General features: G+C 46.4%; 2 protein-coding genes across 4 annotated transcripts in view; both read right to left on the reverse strand.

Moving 5' to 3' along the window:
- Positions 1–4,469, reverse strand: part of PCBP4 (poly(rC) binding protein 4) — a 40,938-nt gene extending 36,469 nt beyond the window's left edge. The window contains exon 1 of one of the 2 annotated variants that reach the window (XM_083488749.1): positions 4,002–4,469. The gene's annotated coding sequence lies outside the window, so the exon portion shown is untranslated. Of the gene's footprint in view, positions 1–3,665; positions 3,976–4,001 lie in introns of those variants that run through there. The other variant, XM_083488748.1, reaches the window with a different exon arrangement.
- A 5,169-nt stretch (positions 4,470–9,638) lies between these two features.
- LOC310700005 (putative protein-lysine deacylase ABHD14B) lies at positions 9,639–18,396 on the reverse strand. Of its 2 annotated transcripts, XM_083488799.1 has the most exons (5): positions 18,193–18,396; positions 17,385–17,542; positions 15,049–15,290; positions 13,465–13,706; positions 9,639–11,390 (listed from the first exon to the last, which is right to left on the reverse strand). In XM_083488799.1, the coding sequence occupies exons 3-5, from the start codon at positions 15,260–15,262 to the stop codon at positions 11,208–11,210; spliced, it is 639 nt and encodes a 212-aa protein (XP_083344925.1). In that variant the 5' UTR covers positions 15,263–15,290; positions 17,385–17,542; positions 18,193–18,396; the 3' UTR covers positions 9,639–11,207. The 2 variants fall into 2 exon arrangements, with proteins under 2 accessions (XP_083344925.1, XP_083344926.1); XM_083488800.1 differs by lacking the exons at positions 17,385–17,542; positions 18,193–18,396 and adding an exon at positions 16,604–16,688.
- Between the last annotated feature and the right edge of the window lie 2,902 nt (positions 18,397–21,298).

Here is a 21,298-nt window from a genome sequence, read left to right on the forward strand (position 1 = left end):
GGGCAGGTGGGGCTTGTCCACCTGGGAAGGTGGCCCATCTAGGAGAAGGAAAACTCTGCTGCCTTGCGGGATATCTTCAGGAGAAGTAAAGGCTAAGGAGTAAACCGTACACATATCCCTAAGACAGTTGGATGGAACCTTGTACACCTCCTTCCGGCAACTCCTGCAACCAAGCTGGTGCCAACGTATTGCTTTCCTTTCCTTTCCTTTGGACCACATCAGTGAGGCTGAGTGGGGGGTGGAGGTGGCCTTGTTGTCTGGACAGCCCAGGACCTTCACACATACTTCCCAGGCTGTGCCATGGGTAGGTCACTTTGGTGCTGCTAAAGCAGTGGTTTGGCTTTGTCCCCGGAAGAACAATCCATTGTCTCTCGAGACAGATGGATGCCAGTAACAACCGCTAATGCGTATATCTATCTTCAAAGTGCCACCACACATTCAGCTAACTGTAAGGACTTTCTTCTCCATTGTAGTGAAGGAGAAACTGAAACACAGAGGTGAAACCGTTGGGTAGTCTATTATCATGGCAGCAGAACCATGATTAACATTTAGCAGCATGTTACCCCCAGCCAATCTTTTGCTATTTTAAAAGACATTTTGCAGCAAAATCCTGTGCATGTGCGCTCAGAAAGAAGTCCCTCTGCTTTCAGTGAGTGAGGTTATAGGATTGCAGTCTTACAAAAGCTTTCAGCCCTAAAGGGGGACTCAAACATGAATCCAGTCACCCATTGGAAGGAATTAAAAATAGAACTCTTTAGGGCTGCAGTAGCTTACCACTCTGAAAATAGATATCAGCAGCTCGACTTTTTAATTTTTCTTTTATCACATGGTAGTGGCGGCTATAGATCTTTGGATTTAGTTTTATTCCCACCATGGGATAAAAAGACAATAAATCTCAAAGCACTTGGTGCCTTATGTCATCTCCTCAATAATGCATGTATGGTTCCCCCCGCCCCCCCCTTGAGGTGTCTATGTTACGAATTGTATCTTAGCTTTGTACAAAGCCACTCTAATATCTCTCCTTCCATCTCTTACAATCGCATCCAGAGTGCACAAAGAATAACATAGTTTTAATAAGCCTCCAGTGGAAGCTTGCTTGCGTGGGTAGCTTTCTAATTAATCCTCCCTCAACTCACCCCCGGCTTTCGCATGAGAGCGATCTCTTACTGGAGCATAAGAACAATTCCTGGTGTGTTCCCTGAATGGTGAAGAGGAGGAGAGTGGAAGCCCTTAGAAAGATGACCTCATAGCTGCTCTGAATATTGATGCGTAGCTCCCAAACTGAATGAGCAGGGCAGAGTTGGAGGATGTGTGGACTTAAAAGGACAAAGGGGCAAATGTTTGAGGACAAACGGGGAATTTGGATAATTCAGATGGAGTTGTAAAAGCACCATAGCAGGAGGATGACTTCCTTGGAACAGGGCTGTTACTGTAGAGAATGCCCTGCGGCCTTCCCTAAGAGAAGCCCATATGGAAAAGGCTGTTGGTCACGTGACAAAGAGGGCTGCCTGGAAAGTTTTCTCCTGAATTAGGAGGCAGAATGAAGGAGGCTGCTCTATTCCCAAAAGGCAGAGATCCTAATTAAAAATAACATTTCAGCAGTTCATCAACTGCTGTAGAAGATCTGCTGGGCAATTCTGCTTTTAAATTAAGGATACGCCTTTGGGGAAAATCATTCCTGTTAGGAAGGTTTAACTTTGCAACATGGTGGTGGAGTTGATGGAGGCATCATTATATGCTTTTTCTGATGCCTGGAGAAGGTCCATTCCAGCATAAAGTGACAGGGTTATGATAAATCTATTCCTTCTGAACAGCCAGGAATAGTATTTTACCTCCATCACCTCCTTCTTGTCCTGCTTTTTATGGTCCTTCAGCTGGACAAAGGCAAAAACAACAGGCCATTTTGGCCCCACAGCTTCTCTTGCACCTTAAAACGTATCTAGGTTAAGATGACTTACACAATGATTCTTAACATGTTTACTTGGAAGTAAGCCCTGTACGCAGACTGAATATCCTTAGGACCTTAAAATTCTTCTGTGGCAGCCACATACATTCCCCCACATACAGATGGAGCAATTACAGTATTGCGCCGCAAAACTTGCCCCAATAGAGCTCAGTACTGCCACAGCAGTCATGTGCAGACCATTCCACCAAGTAAGAAAAAGCTTTCTGCATAGCCAGAGATGGAATGAGTAATTTTTGGCCGGCTGAGACAACATCTCTCGCCCTTGACTGCCCCAGGGCCATCTTTTGTCATTATTTGTACCTACGTGAGGTTCTGGTCTGTATAAAGTGGCTAGAAATGACTGGGAGGGGACTGACATTCGGTAGAGGTTGGGAACAAAAGGATGTGCATTGTGAAGAACAAATGCAATCTGCTGCCAAACTCAGGGGCGGTCTGGGGGGCGGGCAGGTGCTGGAAATGGAGGCTGTGTCACAAATGGAATGAGCTGGGCAGAGATTCATCACCCAACACGTCCCCAGGGATCTTACCACAATAGTAAGCTGAGCTCAGAAGTAGGCCATGCCAGTTTGGAGATGCAAGGGGGTGGGGGGATGAATGGGGTACAATAGGAACAGAGGGCGGCGAGAGAGCAGACAGAGAGACGCAGAAGTGTGGAGAGCCGAAACTGGGGAAAGGCGCGTTAAGTTGGCTTGAGGGCGCGCTTACATTCGCTACTAGAAGGGTGCGGGGTGGGGGTGCAGGGGAGGCACATAAGATCAGAAGGTTTGGAACGAACAAACACCTGAATTTTCAAAGGAACGCATACAGGAGAAACAAATGGCACGAGGCAGGTGCTGAAGGTCATAAGAGAGCTGAGAAGAAAGCGGCATGAGGAGGATCGCGGGGGGCAGGGGTACCCAGTAAGTGCTTGAGGACGTTCGTAGGGTCTGGAGCTGGGAACGAAGTTTAGGTGGAGGGGGGACAAGCGTGCCCGATCTCCTCTTTATCGTCAGCAAGGACACGCCGCTTCTTCTATCCTCGGGAGTTGCAATATATCCCCCTTCCTCCGCTGTCCCCTCAATAACTTGTCTTCAACCGCGAGAGGCTACCGCAGGATCGCTCTCAGCCGCAGAAAACGAGCGCCGAAGTTCAGGAGAGGCCTCGGGTGTCAGATCATGCCCGCCGGGTGGGTTTACAAATCTTCGCGGTTCCGGGAAGAAATGAACTCTCCCCGGCCCATAGGAGGCTTTGCCTTTTTGGCCACGCGGGGCTTGGAGTGCGCGGGGCTGGCGAGGCATCCCGAGGCGGCGCGCAGTCTCCGAGGAGGCATCGCCAGCGCTTTCTCCTCGGCGCGCCTGCTCTGCGCTCCGCAGCAGCATCCCTTGCTCGTCGCTCCTTCGGCAAGTCGCTTTCGCGGAGGCGCACGGTCCAAATAGACGGCGGGCAAAACTTCGCCCCGCTCCCTTGCCCGGGATTCCCGCCGCTGACGGAGCGGCGCCCCCCCCCCCAATTTGCCAGCCTTGCGGCGCATCTTGGTGCAAAGTTGCTCTCGGCTTGTAGGAAATTTGGGGCGGGTGGGAAGGTGCTCTATGGAGTCCCCGACCCCCTCCCCGTGGCGGGGAGTCCTTCAGCGACCGTCCCCGCGCAACTCCCCCAAAGTTGGGTACTGGGCCAGACCCGCGCGCGCGTTCACACGCCTCGATTCCCCTTTTTTACTTACCTTCGGGGTCTGTCCAGGGGGGTCCTTGCCGTGCCTCCTCTTAGTCCCACATTGTCACCCGGAGAAGCGTCTGTGACAACTGGGAGTGACATCAGCCCGGAACAATGAAATCAAAGGCTTGACAGGCGAGGGAGGCCGAAGCCTCGGGACTCTTTTGCCTCCCCCTGCAATCCCGCCCAGCCGCCCTCGGCCCCTCCTTTGCTCGCCGGCTCCCTCCAGGATCCAATTACAGCGGATAAAGAAGACACTAAAGGAACAATGCACACTGGGTAAGACCATCTGCCAAGGACAGGGACATTCCACGCCCCCCCCCTCCCGGCAACGCAGATCGCTCACCCTCTTTTGTATTCATTTCCCGGAAAGCGACCCGCCGCGGGCCCGGGCCGCCTGGGGTCCCGCCATCGAGGGCAGGGTGGAGCTGGGAGGCTGGCCTCCTCCGTTCGGGCTGCAGGACTTGCACTGCCTCGTTTCACGCTGCTTAGCGCTCGCCCTCCCTTGATTTGTTTACTCGAAATCCAGGTGGCCGCCTTTGCCTGCTTGTTGTCTGCCCAGAAGCCTGCCTGATTTCTTTTGATCGTGCACTTTGGGTGGTTCAGAGATCTTGCCCCTGCTGCCCCACTCTGCGGGCTCTCTCTCAGGTCACTGGGCGCTTGCTGCGAATTAATTGTGGGCGCCGCGCAATTCTTTTAACTCAAGAGGAGGCCAATTGTTGGAAAGTGAAAGAGCCCCTGATTATCCACGGGTCACTCTCAGTGCTTTTAAACTTACGTAGTTCATTCATTGGATTTCCTCACTGATTGAGTGCACAGTTCTGAGGCTGGCGGAGACCCAGGGATTCGGGTTATTGCAATGAGCCTCTCCTTTCCCCAGATCCGTTGCATCAACTTCATTCAAGTTGAGCACAATAACTTGTCATTAATGTCAGCAGAGAGGAGAAACGCCATGGTGCATCTGCAGCAGCACAACTGGATACCTTAATTTGCCCCAACTGCAGCAAGACACATCTCCCACATTGGTCTCTACAGCATTATTATTTGGGTACTCTTGATATCTGTGTTCCATGCACTTCCCCCATCATGGTTTAGGAGGATTTGAGGTACCGGTCCTTGATTATTAGAGTAACAGGGACCCTTTCTTAGCTAAATTTGTCATTGTCCATCCAGCAGTGGGTCTTGTAATTCAACTACCTGTTTGCAACAGAGAATAGGAGAGGACTGAGAATTTACAATGGAAATAATGAAGTGAACTCCTTAGCATCCCATAACAGCATCCTGCTTGCCATCCTGTAGTCATGCAGCTACTGTTTAAGTGTATGTGTCTAGTTTAGCTTAATATAGAGTTGTTGGTGTCAGAAAAATAAAGGCATATAGAGTTGATTCGCATGTGCAGGTTAATCACCTGGTGGCTGCAGTATCATCATGATGACATCCATGTGTGAATGAACCATCATGGTCTTCCAAGCACCACAAGCATGTCAATCATCAGTCCCAAGCCCTAAACAAGGCAAGTTGTTGGCGTTAATATGTGTGGCTCCCATTTACTCATGCAAATAAATCTGTGAATGTGTGCATGCATGCACGCACACACACATACACACACACAGGCACTAAGGTGAAGGACCCCTGGATGGTTAAGTCCAGCCAAAGGTGACCATGGGATGCTGCGTTCATCTCGCTTCAGGCTGAGGGAGCCACTGTTTGTACACAGACAGCTTTCAGGGTCATGTGGCCAGCATGACTAAACCACTACTGGTGCAACAGGACACTGTGACGGAAGCCAGAGCGCACGGAAATGCCATTTACCTTCCTGCCACAGTGGTACCTATTTATCTACTTGCACTGGTACGCTTTTGAACTGCTAGGTTAGCAGAAGATGGGACAGAACAATGGGAGCTTACCCTGCTGTGCAGATTCAAACCACCGACCTTATGACTGGCAAGCCCAAGAGGCTCAGTGCTTTAAAACACAGCGCCACCCATACTGAACCTTTGCAACCTATACTACATTGTCCTATAAGAAAAGAGAAGGTACGTTGCAGAAAGGGATTTTCAGAGCACCTAGGTTTACTCACTGAAGTACATCTTTGGGGGGAGGAGAGAATACTCAAGATGGTCAGTTCCCAGTCTGACTTGGACAAAAATTCTTTCTCACCCCATATACTGGAGCCAGAAAGAGGGTGTATATGTGTAGAAAGAAAGGAAAGGAAGCTGTGTTAGACTATATCTCTATGATGCCACCCAATGCACTTGAATTTTCATCTTCTGGAAATACTTGATAACTGAAGTAGTTGGGTGGAAGAGAACTGCTACAAATGCAAAAGGGGAGGAAAAAACCCCTCCCTGGCCCTATTTGTCCACAACAGAATAGAAACTGAAGCATGGGATGAAGAATGCCATTTCTATCATCTAACAATTGCCAGCACAGCCTTGGCAGAGGAATGTGACACTCGTGTGGGATGAGAGAGAAAAGCTGCACAGTAATGTGATCTGCTGCTGCTGGCTACCCAAAGAGAGGAGTTGGGTGCAACTAACCACACAACAGGTTGTGTGTGCACTTCACCACAACTGCTTCGGAGATGGTGGGGTGGGGAGAGTGAGCCTGCCATTGTTGTACACCCCATGACTACATTTAAGGCTTAGTGCCAAGCATCTATCTGTCAGGAGCAGAAATGTGCCAGCCCTGAACCTACTGTAAGGTAGGACTGTGGATTGCGGAAGCAATGCCTTGTGTTGATGATGGAGCCAAGTCAGCGTTGCACAGAAATACCCCGTGCTTGTGGACAGGGCATAGATGGATGGGTAAGTAACAGGAGCTTCTTGGAAGGGAAGGGAGAAAGTGTGGGCCTAGGGCCATGGCTAGGAGAGGCAGATTTATTAACATTCTCTCTAGCAGTCCGCTAATGGCGGGGTCAATGTGACTACTTCTGGGGCAACTCTATGGCTGTGCAAATGTGGGGAGGTGGTTTGCCAGTCCCTCGATTGGCACCTAGATGGTTGTCATTCACGGGGCTTCAAAATTCCAGAGCATAGGTATGTTCCTAAACAAAGTATTAGCTGCTATGAGAAAATGAAAGGAAATGGCACTCTTTTTTTGCACAATAGATACTTGTTGGGTGGCTTTTATTTCTAGTTCTATTGATTTTACGATCATGTGTGGACATCCTGATGTTTCTCACCTCAGCTTCAAAGCAATGCAGCTACCAGTGTCAGTGAAAAACGGTAAGAGGCTACTCCGCCACAGAGCTTTCCACTTTCTAAAACTACTGCAAAGTTGACTTTTCCTTCTCAATTTCTAGCTGCCTTGAAAATCAGGTCTACCAAAGGTATGTAACTGCCTCTCCAAACTTATTTCTTTACTTATGCATACTCCATGTTTCCTTATGAAATAAGCTCAAAAGCAGCTTACCTGCCCCCAAAAGCTACTAAAATACATAAAGCCCTGAGGAAAAAATCCACATGACTAAATACATTTTGTATAATAAAACAGATTCAGCATAGAAACGAGACGGGATTTTAACCCATGCTAAAAGCTCAGCAAAATTAAAAGGTCTTAACAGCTCACCTGAAGCTTAAACAGAGAGGCTGTACAGTACTTGGCTCTTGTGGTGCAACAGTGATCTCAAATGGAAAGCAGGGGGAGCAAAAACTACATGGGGGGGCAGATGAGAAAGAGGACAGGGCTCCTGCTCCTTTAATAGGGGAGTAGAAGAGGGTATTTCAGTTGTAGTTTGTTGGAAAGGGGGGGCTTTCCCTAGAGGGATCTTTGCCCACAGCCCACTCAAACTGACACCAGGCTTGCCTGCTCCTCCTCTGCTCTGATATTTGGCCTTCAGCCAGTCAATGACTTCTGCAGCCTCAGCACAGGAAGCTGCCTTATAATTAATCAGCCCATTTCATCCATTTACCTCAGTACCGCCCATACTGCCTGGTAGTGGCTATCCAGGGTCTCAGACTGGGACATTCCCAACCCTATCTGAAGATGCCATGGATTGAGTCTGGGGCCTTCCCCATACACAGATGCTCTACCACTGAGCTATGGCCTCAGGCCCCTTTGTTCAAACTGGGTTGCAGTTGTATCTAGCTAGGCTCCAGGCCTGCCACTAATGTGGTTACACCTAGATGAATGGCTACCAAGGCTGTGTGAACTAAGATCTGCAGGAAGGACTCGTGTTTTGAAGTAGAATAGCAATAATTAATTGAGCTTCTGTTCTGCTCATATTCATTTTCAAAGTTCCATCGACAATCCAGACTAGATGAGATTTTCTTCAGACATTTTAGTCTTGTTGAATGCCAGCATGAATAGTTAGAGAAAATGGATTTTTTTTCTAGAAATAAGACACCCAGCTAGCATCTCTTGGCATGAAAATGCACTGAAGGTCACGTCACCTTGGCAGATTATATTCTTGGCCAATATAGCTGTTGCTGATCCTTGAGATTTGGATATCGCCCCATAAGAGATACTTATTTCACACTGATGGTATTCCACATATGGCTCCACTCCACATTCCATTTACTTTGATGTGTTTTCGTGCCACAAAATTTCAGTAGCGAGGAACCCAACTTGACTGACATGCCAGAGCAGAGCACTCTCCTTCCTTTGAGGTGCAGTCAATCCCAGTGCTTTAGATCCTAGCTATAGATGGAAGTTGCTGACTGTGTGGGAATCAGACTCCCGGACTTGCCAGCCCCCTGCCAGCAAATCCTCTGCCTAATAGGATAAAGTTTGTTTTTTGACAGCCATCACAGCCTTCAGCCAGTCAGGGTGCCATGTGACGATTAGAGTCCACCTCCCTACTTCTTACTGCTGGCTCCATCTGTCTGCTCTCCATCTGTGGAAAATGAGCACAAAGGAACCAGACCAGGTGGCTCTGGAATAGCCGTGCGGCTGACTTTAACCTGTCTCCCATCTGTTCACCTTGGCCATTAGTATGATAATCCTCTGGGCATTTAAAGGAATCCATTTGTGCTGTTACTCCAGGGGCTGGCAAGCATTTTCTCTTAAGCTGTAGAAAGCTAGAGCATCTAATTCCATCTCATGTGGATAATGGGAAGAGACAGTGCACTAATGATACAGGAAAGGTGGCAAGCAAAGGGACCATAGCTCAGTGGTAGAGCACATGTTGTGTGTTGGCCAGCCAGAACGGACCGTGTGAGTCTAGATTGATAATGGCTTCCTGTGTGTTCTGCACCAGTTCTGCTAGTAAGGCATTCCAGCACCTCCCATGATTTGCCTAGCTATATTTCCTATGAATCTCTTCTTCCTATACATTGCTAATTATGCCTGTGCATGGGCATGCCTAGCTAGGCCGATTAGTATGTCTATCATTTCAAAACCCTATTACCCAAGGCTACACATAATTTTGAAGACTGCTAAGGTTGGATAATAATAATAATAATTTATTATTTGTACCCCGCCCATCTGGCTGGGTTTCCCCAGCCACTCTGGGCGGCTTCCATAGAAACCAAGAATACACTAAAATATCACAGATTAAAAACTTCCCTGAACTTCCCTGGAGGACCCAAGACCAATATTGTTTATGCTATAGCCATGCATCATGAAATCTGAGTAAGTGCACATTTACTAAAACTAGAAATCTTTCAACAGCCCTAAAGGAAATTTTAAAAAACATTATTAGTTCAGATTTTGTCTTTTCCTTACAACTAGATTCATCATAACTTGACCTTGACACAACTCCCAAGACAGTGCTATTTTCCAGTGTTAGGTTCAAAACCCAGGTTTTGTGTTCTAAATGGCAGATTGAGCTTTCTGGATTATAATCACAATGTGCTCCCCATGTCTATAAGCCAACATGAAGACTAGTTCAACTAATAGCAAACATTCTTCCCAACATTCCCACATTCTCCAAAAACCTAATCCAAACTACAGTGTCAAATGTAATTGTGGAGATAGGATGATTCACAAATGTGTGGTTGAGCTATATTAAAAAAGAATGCATCGACAAAATAAGCAGATGTATAAATCAATGTTTTAATTGATTAAAAAAATTAGTTTCGACAAAATGTATCATTCAGCAGAAACTCACCGGAAAACCAGGTAGAGCCTGCACAGCTGATTTAATTCATTTTCTTTATCCAACTTTTATTATTGGAAGTCTGCACTCTTTGCTAACTTGGCAGTCCCTTTGATTCCAAGCAAGATAAAATTGTTCAGATATAGAGTAGCAGTGGTGAGTGATGCTTCCTCCCCCAGAGCACCCCAACTCTTCCAAGGTGCATAGCAGAGATGAGGAACATGTGGCTCTTCAGAGGTAGTTGGACTCCAACTTCCATCACCCCCTGCAAGCATGGCAAGTAGAGAAGGATGATGGGAGTTGTAGTCCCAACATAAGGAGAGCCACAAGTTCCCCAACAATAGTGTTCAGTGCCATTGCCATTGCATTTCTTCCTTCTACTATTGCAACCTTAGATAAACAATACTCTGACATATCCCATATGTTAAACTTCTAAGAAGACTCCCAGAACCATATAGTAATTCAATCACCAATGAGAGTGATAACCGTAGAGCACAAGGATGTTTCAAAATAGGTAGCCACATGTTCTTGCTGGGCTCAGGCAGAAGAGGTGATAGTATTTAACATATGCACATTGTTGATGAGCTGCAGTCCTATGCAGATTTCCCTGGGGGTAACTTAATGGGACTTCTGAGCAGACATGGGTACCAGATTGCACTGTTAGAAAGTGGAAGCCCTGGAGATGCTAAAGGTTTTGTCATACAAAATGATCCTCCCTAAAATCACTGAGTCAGCCTTAGCCCTGCCCTCTAATAATTGCTCACCACAAAGCAGCTGGCTGCCACCATGGCACGTCAAGAATACATAGCCTTGCCAACCCAAAGCAGGATGCAACAGATTCTGACAAAGAGACGGTGTGTACACCACAGCAGTGACATAGCAAAAGGTTCTGAAATAAAGACAGATTTTCCCTTGGCAAAGATGTCAAGGACAAAGATAGCTAAAAGTTCCACAGAGCAAGGCAGGCAGTCTCTAAAAAGACTGTTTGGTTGGGGAAACGTACATTGCCCCACCTTCATGACATCTGTTTCAGCTAACTCAGCATGCTGGCTTGTTGCCTTTTGTGTTCATTTAACTAAAATGAGGGGGAAATTTCACAATCATGGGTGAGTGATGAGGAAGAGGTGGATTTCACGCCAGATCGTGAAATGGCAAACTCACACTGAGGTGCCAATGTGCCTGTGTAACAGATCCATATTTATATATTAGGGTGACCCAATGAATCCCATGGCCAAGGGACAAATGGGGGGGATGTCACTCTGGATATGCAATTAATGGAACGCGATTCTATGATTCTATTAAGCAATGAGCATGTTTTGGATGCAGCATGATCCATCTGCTAAGTATTTTAGTTCTATAATTATTGTGTAGTCCCCAAAGGACTTGGCTCCTGTTCGATTGCCGACTGAATTGCAGAAAGAGAACCCAGTACCTAGGAAGCAAACACCAGACATTTGTGGAAGCCACTGATCATTGTGGGTGGGTTGGGAGCAGGCCAGGCCAGTTTGCTCTTCACTCTATGCTCTTCAGGAAGTCTAGAAGCCCATGGTGCCACTCATCTGGCTTGTCAAGGTAACAGGCATGGCCTGCCCCTTTCATCAGCATCACCTTGTGATTAGGTAAGTTCTTCAGGTTGTTCAGGCTCACTTCCCCCAGCTGGGCATCCTGGTCCCCATATACGATGAGCACTGGTGTCTAAGTATGGAAGAAGAGAAGTCAAGTGTGGTCAAGTCAACAAACAAGGAACTTCCCCCTTCTTGGGTGCTTTCAACAAATATCTCAAGTGAAACACAGGTTTGGGGTTGGAAATAACTCTATGCACATATAAACTGTATTGTGCACAAGCTCAGGAACTCTGCAAATGCAGTCCTCAATCGTACCCATGTAGTCACTTTTGCGCATGTGTTGGTGGCAGAGCTCACCACCCCAGTCCTCTCCCCCCCCACCCTGCTCCACTTAGATGTCCAATTTACCTATACTAAATGTGCAAATGTGCACATTGTGTCTGCGTGCTTCACTGCAATTGCCTTGATCTGTGCCAAACAAAAAGTTCAGGAAGCTAATATGTGCTTGCTGTCTCTTTGATCTCTGTGTTATTCAGTGTTTAAACCTTTATTAATGGTATTACTGCCAGTAGAATTATCCTTTCCTGGTTGCAGTACCTTCTCCTAGCAAGGAAAACAAACCTCTCCCACATTTTAAATAGCTCAGAATATCTGCGGTAGAGATGTTCAGGATTCACAGAAGTACAGAGAATTCCCACTGCTGTCAAAGCTATTGTCTTACAGGGTTACCAGGGCTAAAAAAAGGTCACATTTGCAAGGGGAGATTTTGCATTTGCCAGCCACATTTGCCTGGGCAAAGGCACACCCCAGAGATTAATAGGAGGAGGAGCTTAAAATATTAAAAAGTGAGGTATTTGGATAACAGTCAGATTAAGTGCTCTGCATTTGCAAGAGACATTACAAAGCTACACTTAGAGGTTAAGGAACGCTCAGAGATTTGCAGCAGTTACAATCTAATCCCTCTTGCTTCTAATGATGCATTTTCTCTTCTGAGTGTAGAAGCAGACTTACTTTCCTTGCTCATGTAAAAGATCACACTTACTCCATCAACCCACTAATGGGGAGAAGGCTATCAAAGCAGTTCTTTTTCTCATAATGGTGAAATGATCCCTGCATCACACTATCCTTGGAGCAGTTCTTATGAGATGATAGGCAGTCATTGCAGAAAGAAAAAAAGCGAACAAGCTTCCCTGTTTGTGTTTGTAGGCCTGATTATAGGCCTGCTTTGCATCTCTGAAAGCAGTTTTGTGCCTGAGAATGAAGCAGTAGGCACTGCCCTCTAGTGATTAGCTCAGGAACCCTTTCCCTGTTGTATGCAATTGCTGATACAGACGTACCTTGGAAGCTGAACGGAATCCGCTCCAGAAGTCCATTCGACTTTCAAAATGTTCGACTTCCAAGGCGCAGCTTCTGATTAGCTGTAGGAAGCTCCTGCAGCCAATCAGAAGCCACAGAAGCCGCATCAGATGTTCGGCTTCCATAAGAACATTTGAAAACCAGAACAATCACTTCCGGTTTTCGATCGTTTGGGATCCAAAACGTTCAGCAACTAAGCTGTTCAAATTCCAAAGTACGACTGTACTGCTGTTCTCTGTATTCCCCTCAATTATTTTTCAATGCCTTTTAATTCCCAGGGCTGGTGTCAGAAGTCTGCACTGCAAGGTACTGGCTGAGGCCCATACCCCTGCATTTGCCCTCTCCAGGAGTATCAGCAGTGGCAAGACTAAAGAAGAGGAGCTGCAGTGTGGTGTAGTGGTTAAGAGGGGTGGTCTCATAATCTGGTGAACCGGGTTCGCTTCCCCGCTCCTCCACATGCAGCTGCTGGGTGACCTTGGGCCAGTCACACTTCTCTGAAGTCTCTCAGCCCCACTCACCTCACAGAGTGTTTGTTGTGGGGGAGGAAGGGAAAGGAGATGGTTAGCCACTTTGAGACTCCGTAGGGTAGTGATAAGGTGGGATATCAAACCCAAACTCCTCTTCTTCTGGTCAGCAGTGCCAACTGGGCATGGATAGAGAGGGCTCTGAATAAGCAGTAGTGACAGTAGCCAGGAGATGGGCCCACCCAGGTAATTTTGGCCTCGGCGCGCACCCCCCCAACATCTGCACCTGACACTGTTAAGTGTCATTGGCTGAAACAAGACCTGCCCCAGTTTTAACCTCAGAATCCCCTCCCCTCTCCATGCCTAGCCGCCAGGCGGACATACTTTGACACCGGCATATTGTGTGGCTGAGAACTTCTCTGTGCAGATGGGTGCCACCGGGATATAGGCTTTAAGCATCTCACTGTGCTGGAAGAGGAACGGAAGCGAATACATCCCGCTGAGAGACGGGCTGATCACCACCGCCTGGTCTAGCTTCAGGGCCTCGAAGACAGACTTCAAGAAATTGGCTGGTGCTGGCTCTCCGACAGGAGCTGGGGCAGTAGCCTCTTTGGAACGACCTAATCCTGGACCGCAAGAAACAAGACACTGCACGTCACACATGTTCTGTGGGAAGCATGAATACTGAATAAATTGGGTGGAGGAATGAGTAGAGGGTGGCATTTCAGTGCTAACAAAGCAATGTGGATGTTGGGGGGGAGGGACACACCCTTGCATGCACAAGCAGCACCAATCCAGCAATGAACATGTGCCTGGAAGCTCCCATTACAGTGGTACCTCGGGTTATGTACTGAATTCATTCCGGAGGTCCGTTCTTAACCTGAAACTGTTCTTAACCTGAAGCACCACTTTAGCTAATGGGGCCTCCCGCTGCCGCCGCACTGCCGGAGCACAATTTCTGTTCTCATCCTGAAGCAAAGTTCTTAACCCGAGGTACTATTTCTGAGTTAGCGGAGTCTGTAACCTGAAGTGTATGTAACCTGAAGTGTATGTAACCCGAGGTACCACTGTATGCTCTGTTTCACATTAGGCTTGGAATTACACCAGCTTACAAACTGTGATTTGAGGGGGACTGCCAAACCAGGGTCTCAAAGCATGCTCTGGGGCTGGTTTTGAAACCACAATTGTAACTAACTGTGATTTGCTACTGCGGCCATTTATTTATTTTTCATCAATAGTGTGCATGGTGCTTTATAGAGTCCAAGAGGTCAGGTGTCTGACCCAAAGAGCTTTCAAATTAAAATCTGAAATTGGGGAAACAGAGGGAGAGAAAGCAGAGGGTGAACAGGGAAGCCAACAGCTGTTTGTTTCAGTTATACGTGTTTAGGCTTAGCCACAGGCTCAGTTATAGTGGGGCATGGGAATTAGGACGGGGATGGGGTTGCTGGACTTTGGAGGTAAATACATGCTCATCCTGGATCCAGCTGTTATGTCTGAGTTCAGGCAACGTTGATAAATCACAGTTATGGCCATTGCTGAGACTTCAGAGGACTGAAGAGGATGCTGCTGCAGTATGGAGATGAAGCTCACCATTGAAAAACAAAAGCAGGTGAGCAGCCCTAAACCTTGGTTTGCCTGTTATACCCAACTAAGCCCAAGCATAGTTTAGGATATTTATCTTTGGTTATGACATCCACGGCTTGGCAAGATAACTGAACTGAGCCAAATGTGTATGATCAGAACCCAAAGGCACAGACACCTGCATGACAATTTTTGCACATGTTCTTCCATACATGAGTGAGACTTACCACATTGTTAAAAAGCAAAACAAGAACGAGGGCCTGGATGTCAGCATCAGTTTTTTGACCTTGAGGAAGGGCCAGGTTCTTACATTTCAAATTATAACTGCACTGGAGTCGCCCACAGGTGTGGAAGTGATTCCCTTCACCTGTCGAGATCCAGACATACCTGGCAGGTCAACAGCCACAGCGCGGTATCCGGCTTCTCCCAACTTAGACAGAGTCTGCAGGTTTAGCCACGTCTCTGATGAGAAACGGATGCCATGAAGCAGCAAGACAGAGAACCGGGGGCTCTGCTGAGCAGGCTGGACCTGCCGGTAGAATAGCGTTTGCCCGCCCACTGTGATGGTGCTCTCGGTCAGTTGCGTGGTGGTAGCAGCCATCACTGCCGAAGAGGGTATTCTGGGAAGCCTGAAAATGAGAGCACCAAATAAAAAGAAGAAAATGGAACAAATAAATCATGGGGTTTTTTATGAGGGAGATGACACTACTTTATTTTCTGACTGACAAAGCTGGCACAAAATGGTGTGTGCACAAGTGCTAACATTTAAAGTGTTTAAAGCCCTAAATGACTCAGGCCACAAATATCTGAAAGGCTGCCTCCTCCTTTGCAAGTCCCTCGGGTGCTAAAATCGGTGGAGGGAGCCCTCTTGGTTGTTCCACTGCCCATAAAAGCTCAGGGTGGCGGCAGCCAAGGAGAGGGCATTCTTTGTGGTGGCCCCTAAGTTGTAGAAGTCCCTCTCACAGAGGTGAATCTTGCATCTTCATTATACAGCTTTAGGTGAATGCTTATCTTGGCTTTTGACACCTGAAGCAAAGGATCGTTCATTAGTATTGTAGGAACTGCAGGAGGAAATGCTGGCGGGGCTTTGCCTCCTCTCGCTGCTAAGCCTTTTCTGGTTAAAAACCACATTCTTGATGCTTCTTTCCTCAAACTGGCCACAGGTTTGCAATTGGGGGGCAATAAAAATGTTGAGCCACATGTGCAGATAGGTGACAGCTGTATGTGTACTGTGACACCATTGAAAAGCATTGTGTGTAGATGGAGTGGAAGAACCTTCAGATCTGTGATGGCCCAATTCACATGTGCAAATTGTCATCTGAGTTTGCATTGACCTGAGCAAGGTTTGCAGAAGCCTGCTCACAAGACCTCATTTGTACAGTTCTTCTCCCTTCAAATCTGGGCCTATTCTAGTGTGCTCTGCAATCCAGTAAATAATCTCCTAGCTCAAGATCTGACAGTTGTGTGAATTCAGAGGAATGCCAACAGCGCCCTTTTATGAGCCAGTGCTGCCATTTCATCTCCTTACAAACTCAGAAAGCAAACAATGCTCTCACCACCTCACCTAGTCCAGCCCACTTCCTCTGGGGGTTCAAGGTATCCTGAGCAAAAGGGGGTAGAAAGGTGGTGTGTGTGTGTGTATGGATATAATCAAGCACACAGGAATAATATTAGAGAAATCAAGTGGTGTGCATCGTGCTATCCTGTTTGAACCACCAGCACTTATCTTACTGCAGTGCAAATACTGCGAGAACTGGGGTGTAATCTGCTGTCATATATAATTGTAAAATAATGCAAGAGGCCGGGACACCAAAGTGATTTGAGGCACTGGCAGGACTAAACTATGCAGCCCATTTTCTCCATCAGTATTTATCCAGGGGACATTTTAAAGAGTGAGAAAGAGCACAAACACCTTTGAGTATCTGTAGATCATGTTCCTCACCTGGGATTAGGGAAGTGGGCGTAGCTTCCAAGCAGCCTTAGTTTCACACACTGATTTTAGCGTTTTGTCCAGATGTTATTTCCTGCCAACCTAGCAGTTCAAAAGCACCTCAAAGTGCAAGTAGATAAATAGGTACCGCTACGGCGGGAAGGTAAACGGCGTTTCGGTGCGCTGCTCTGGTTTGCCAGAAGAGGCTTAGTCATGCTGGCCGCATGTTCCGGAAGCTGTATGCTGGCTCCCTCAGCCAATAAAGCGAGATGAGTGCCGCAACCCCAGAGTAGTCTGCGACTGGACCTAATGGTCAGGGGTCCCTTTACCTTTACCAGATGTTATTAACTCATGTGTGATTATTTACACAAAGGGCATTCACATGGTACATTCAGAGAGTGTACACTCCCATCGCCCACAAAGATAGTTGAGCTGTATAACTCAAGAAGTGCACACTTGGTTCCACAAAGGGGTAACTTTTGAACAAGTCTATAGGGTGGGGGAGAATTTAAGCGGCCAGGATTCATTTTATGCAACCACATTCTATATGACTTGCAAGCCGCTTGGGAACCCAGCAAGAAGCAAGGTGCTCTGCTCCTTAAACTCTCCCTGCCTGGGTCTTTCCTGCACCTTCTTATGAGTGCATGGCGGGGCGGGGAGAGACAACTTCTGAACTTTGTCCCGTTTCCTGGCAGCTGCAGTGGAATGGCCAAGTTACCAGCTCAAAACGGAGGAACAGCTCTTTGAGACGGCGAGGGGACAGGCAGGCAGAAAAGCGAACCCACCACCTTACCCTCAAGTTGCTCCCTTTCCGAAACAAAGACACTGGAAGCTTCAGGAATGCGCCACTGTCCGTCGTGTCCGATCGCCGAAAGAGTTGATGCTCCGCTCGACTTCCGGATCCAAAGGTACCGTCGGAAACCCGACGAAAGAGAGCAACGGGGGCGGAGGCTGGAGGGGAGGGACAAAATGTGGAAATGTACAGCATTTCTAAGCAAAGGTTCGCGCGAACACTAGCGACACCTAATGGACATCAGCGAACTCATCTTGACAAGTAATGGCACAACAAGCGATCTTAGACGAGCAGCCTAAACACCGGGAGGTACGCAACACCTGGGCGTCCATGCGCACGTAGGCTGCACTGCACAGATCCAATTTTGTCCCTCTCGCGCACTTTCGTCCACATATGCGCGCTTTCCGCTTAAATTTGTCTCAGTGTTTCCCACCCACTTTTGTCGGCCGTGCTTGCTGGGTTATATTGGCCGTGTGTGATGTCCTCTTCTCGCAGTTAGTACAGTACTGGATACCTGAGGGCCATTAAGGGCATGCATGCAGGTGTTTTCCTGCACGGGGAGACTTCTTCTTCCTTATACTTTATCTGGAACAGTGCAACAACAAAATCCCACCAAAGCCAACATTTCAAGCATACTCCAAGTAGGCAAAACGGCCAATTAAAAAAAAGAAATAAATAAAAGTGCAAGAGTAGTTCCAAAATTTAAAACAAATGCATGTGTAGCTCATGCACGGCCACTACATAGAGAGTGAGTGAGCCATTGCCAGTGCAAGGAACAGCCAAGCAGGCGCAGGCGCTGAGATCTTACCTTTTTCTTCCTTTCTCCTTTTACCTGCAAGGGCTGTTGTTTTTGCTTGCAATGCAGCTATTTTGAACAAACGCTGTTCTACATGAGACAGTTGTTGCTGCTGTTTTTAAAATACTGGGAGTGTGCCTTTGGCAGCAACCTGTAGAAGTAGGTGCACTGCATCTTTTTCCTTGGGCTGGTGGAAACAAGATGGCTAGGCTGCGTTCAGGACTGAGGAGACAAGAAGATAATTTGAAGTACTTTGGGATTTGTTTTTAAAAAGCACAAGCCCAGACAAACTTGTTGGTTTAAAACATGACTGTGCAGGGAGTATATGCCAGTGGTGGAAAAAGCTGACCCTGAGTGGTGCCAGAGACAAATGCTCTGGATTACCTAACCCATAATAAAGACATCCATTCATTTTTACAGCCCTTTCCGGTTGTTCTGTAACTACCTAAGGGAGGGGGAACACTCTAATTAAAAAGCCAGGTACAATAAAAGGGAAATTAACAGGGAGGAAGAAACTCTCATGGGAAGTGTAAGTTCAGGAAGTGTAAATTGCCACATAAAATGAAGTCGCCCACCTGTGGTTTGAAACAATTAAAGATTTGAAGTGCTAAACTGAAATCAATCCCCCCTCCTTTTTTTTTTTTTTTTTGAAAAAAACAATCAACAGGTACAATATGTTGTGGAGGTGAGGGGGGGGTGATTAACAAAATCAACCCTCCTGGCAAACTGGGAATATCCCCTCATTCACCCAAGTTTAGGATATTCCACCATTCTTCAGCAGAGTTTCTTTTTCTATGATAAAAATGAGCGGCTCACATAAATCTAAACTAAGTTTTAATAATAAAGAAAACTAACAAAATAACATGATGAGAGAAACTTCTACCATTCAATTTAGGCCCCTGTGTTTTTCTTACACAATATGCTTCAGCATCATTTCCAAGCTTTTCTCTGAAACCACAGAGACTAGGAACTTGGTTGTTCTCACATGGGTTTCCAATTCAAACCAGTTTGTATTGTATAATAATATCACACACCGTGCATGTATGCATGTGATTTGCTGCAAAAGGGTTGAAATGTGAGAAATACAATACTGTGAGAAAACAATACACTTTTTCATGTGAGTGTAATTTGTAACTGGATCCATGGAAAGCTTGGCAGATTTTGGAACACACATCAGAATGTTTGAAAGGGAAGGCAGAAATGGTGGCTCTGCAATATTTAAGTTGAAATACGGGAACAGCATGGGCAGAGGAAGGACTGAAAAGGTTGGTGGCTTGTCTAGTATCTTCTGCTTGTAAATTAGAATGCTATTGTATCATACGTATGAGTGAATTCATGAAAAATTACCATACACATCATACATCACTGTTGGTGAACGTTTACATAATTATAGAGTTCTGTAAAACTGCATTCAACATGCTACATGAACTTTAAATGCTAAAGGTTTTCTCATTATGCTTCTATCTCCTCAAAGTGATAGAAGTATTATATAATTGAGATTTTTCTCCCTTTCTAGTTTGTTTTTCCCCCTGGCAAGTTTTTTTGTACCTTTCACAGCTAGACCACAGGTGGAAATTCAACAAATGCACACCTGCACTGCTTCTGTTGTCAATGAACCTGGCATTCCAATCACAAATTGGAGTCTGATAGTCACTGCAAAGGAAGAGAATCATTCCAGTGAAGGAGAAATGTATTTTTGTGCTTTGATTGAATGAGTCGTGTACACTTTTAATGCCTATTAATGTGTTCATTCATGTATTGTATAAGAAAAGCTGGTTTGTTTGTTTGTTTGTTTGTTTGTTTGTTTTTGATAACCAAGCCAGGGGATTAGACTTCAGAGATAGCATTGTAAGTTTGGGAGGGATTAGAAAGGAGAGAGTCTAAATGAGTGCAAATGTTTCTTATTTTCAGCAGGCCATGTTGTGAAACACATCCTTTATTAGCGAAACTACAGGTAGATGACTTGAGACCAGAGTGAGGGTTTGGAGATGATTCATCCCTATTGACACCCACCCCTTGCCAGGGAGACCAGGCAACCTGACTGTGGATGGAGAACCACAGACTGCAGTTTGAGTAAACCGAAAAGAGACATCCAGAATTGAGCTTTGGGGTTTGCACACCAACAGCATTTGGGAGGGAGGGTCTGGTTCTCTTTCTCCTTCCTGAGATAGGATCTGGAAGCAGCAAATCTTAGAGTAGGTTTTCTTAATGGCTAGATAATGTATGATGTTTGGGGGGTGGGTGGGAGCAGATTAGTTTACACAAAGGCTAAAGAGCATTGTATATTTAAAGCATATTAGTAAAGGTAAAGGGACCCCTGACGATTAGGTCCAGTCGTGACCGACTCTGGGGTTGCGGCGCTCATCTCGCTTTATTGGCAGAGTACAACTTCCGGGTCATGTGACCAGCATGACTAAGCCGCTTCTGGCGAACCAGAGCAGCGCACGGAAACGCAGTTTACCTTCCCGCCGGAGCGGTACCTATTTATCTACTTGCACTTTGACATGCTTTCAAACTGCTAGGTTGGCATATTACTTCCCACCAAAGAATCCTGGGAACATTTAAGATTATACAACCTTCTAAAATCAGTGTATAATCTTACCCTATAATTATACAATAACAATTTAACAATTCATGGGCAAGTGATTTTGAGTGCTCCAGTGTCTTCTTTCTGGGTGACTTAAGCTGTTTTTTCTTGACGTCCCATTGCAAGTTAACAGAGCTTGCACACCATTTTCCAGAAACTGGAGCATCTTATAATTCCAGGGTTCTTAAATGCTGAACTTTGGAGCACACAGAACTGCCCCTCCTTAGTGTTCTTCCTGCACACCTTCTTCAGAATGTCCTTAGGAGCCAATCCTCAGTGGCCAATTCACCTCCTTTCACTCTGATGAGCGTCTCAATTGCTAAAAAGCACCCCTTTCTTGCTCATTGGGTGGCTTGCTGATGCTGGATGCAGGCACCCTGCTGCAGAAATAATAGCAGATCTTGAACCCCACCATCACAACTGGACTTCAGGTTGTAAGTCGCTTTTACTTTTTGCAAAAAGTACTAAAGAATAAGTGCAATTAATAATAAGTCACATTTGACAGTGTCATTGCACCCAAGGCAGATTTGG

This window comes from Podarcis liolepis, assembly GCF_965112155.1.
Source record: "Podarcis liolepis genome assembly, chromosome: 2".
Lineage (NCBI taxonomy): Eukaryota > Metazoa > Chordata > Lepidosauria > Squamata > Lacertidae > Podarcis > Podarcis liolepis.

Excerpts from the sequence above, each read along its gene's own strand:
- LOC310700005 (XM_083488799.1), bottom strand. The coding sequence starts at position 15,262 with ATGGCTGCTACCACCACGCAACTGACCGAGAGCACCATCACAGTGGGC. Across the intron at positions 13,707-15,048 it reads TGTGGCTGTTGACCTGCCAG|GATTAGGTCGTTCCAAAGAG; the intron begins GTATGTCTGGAT and ends CTTGCGGTCCAG. Across the intron at positions 11,391-13,464 it reads CACAATATGCCGGTGTCAAA|ACACCAGTGCTCATCGTATA; the intron begins GTATGTCCGCCT and ends TTCCATACTTAG.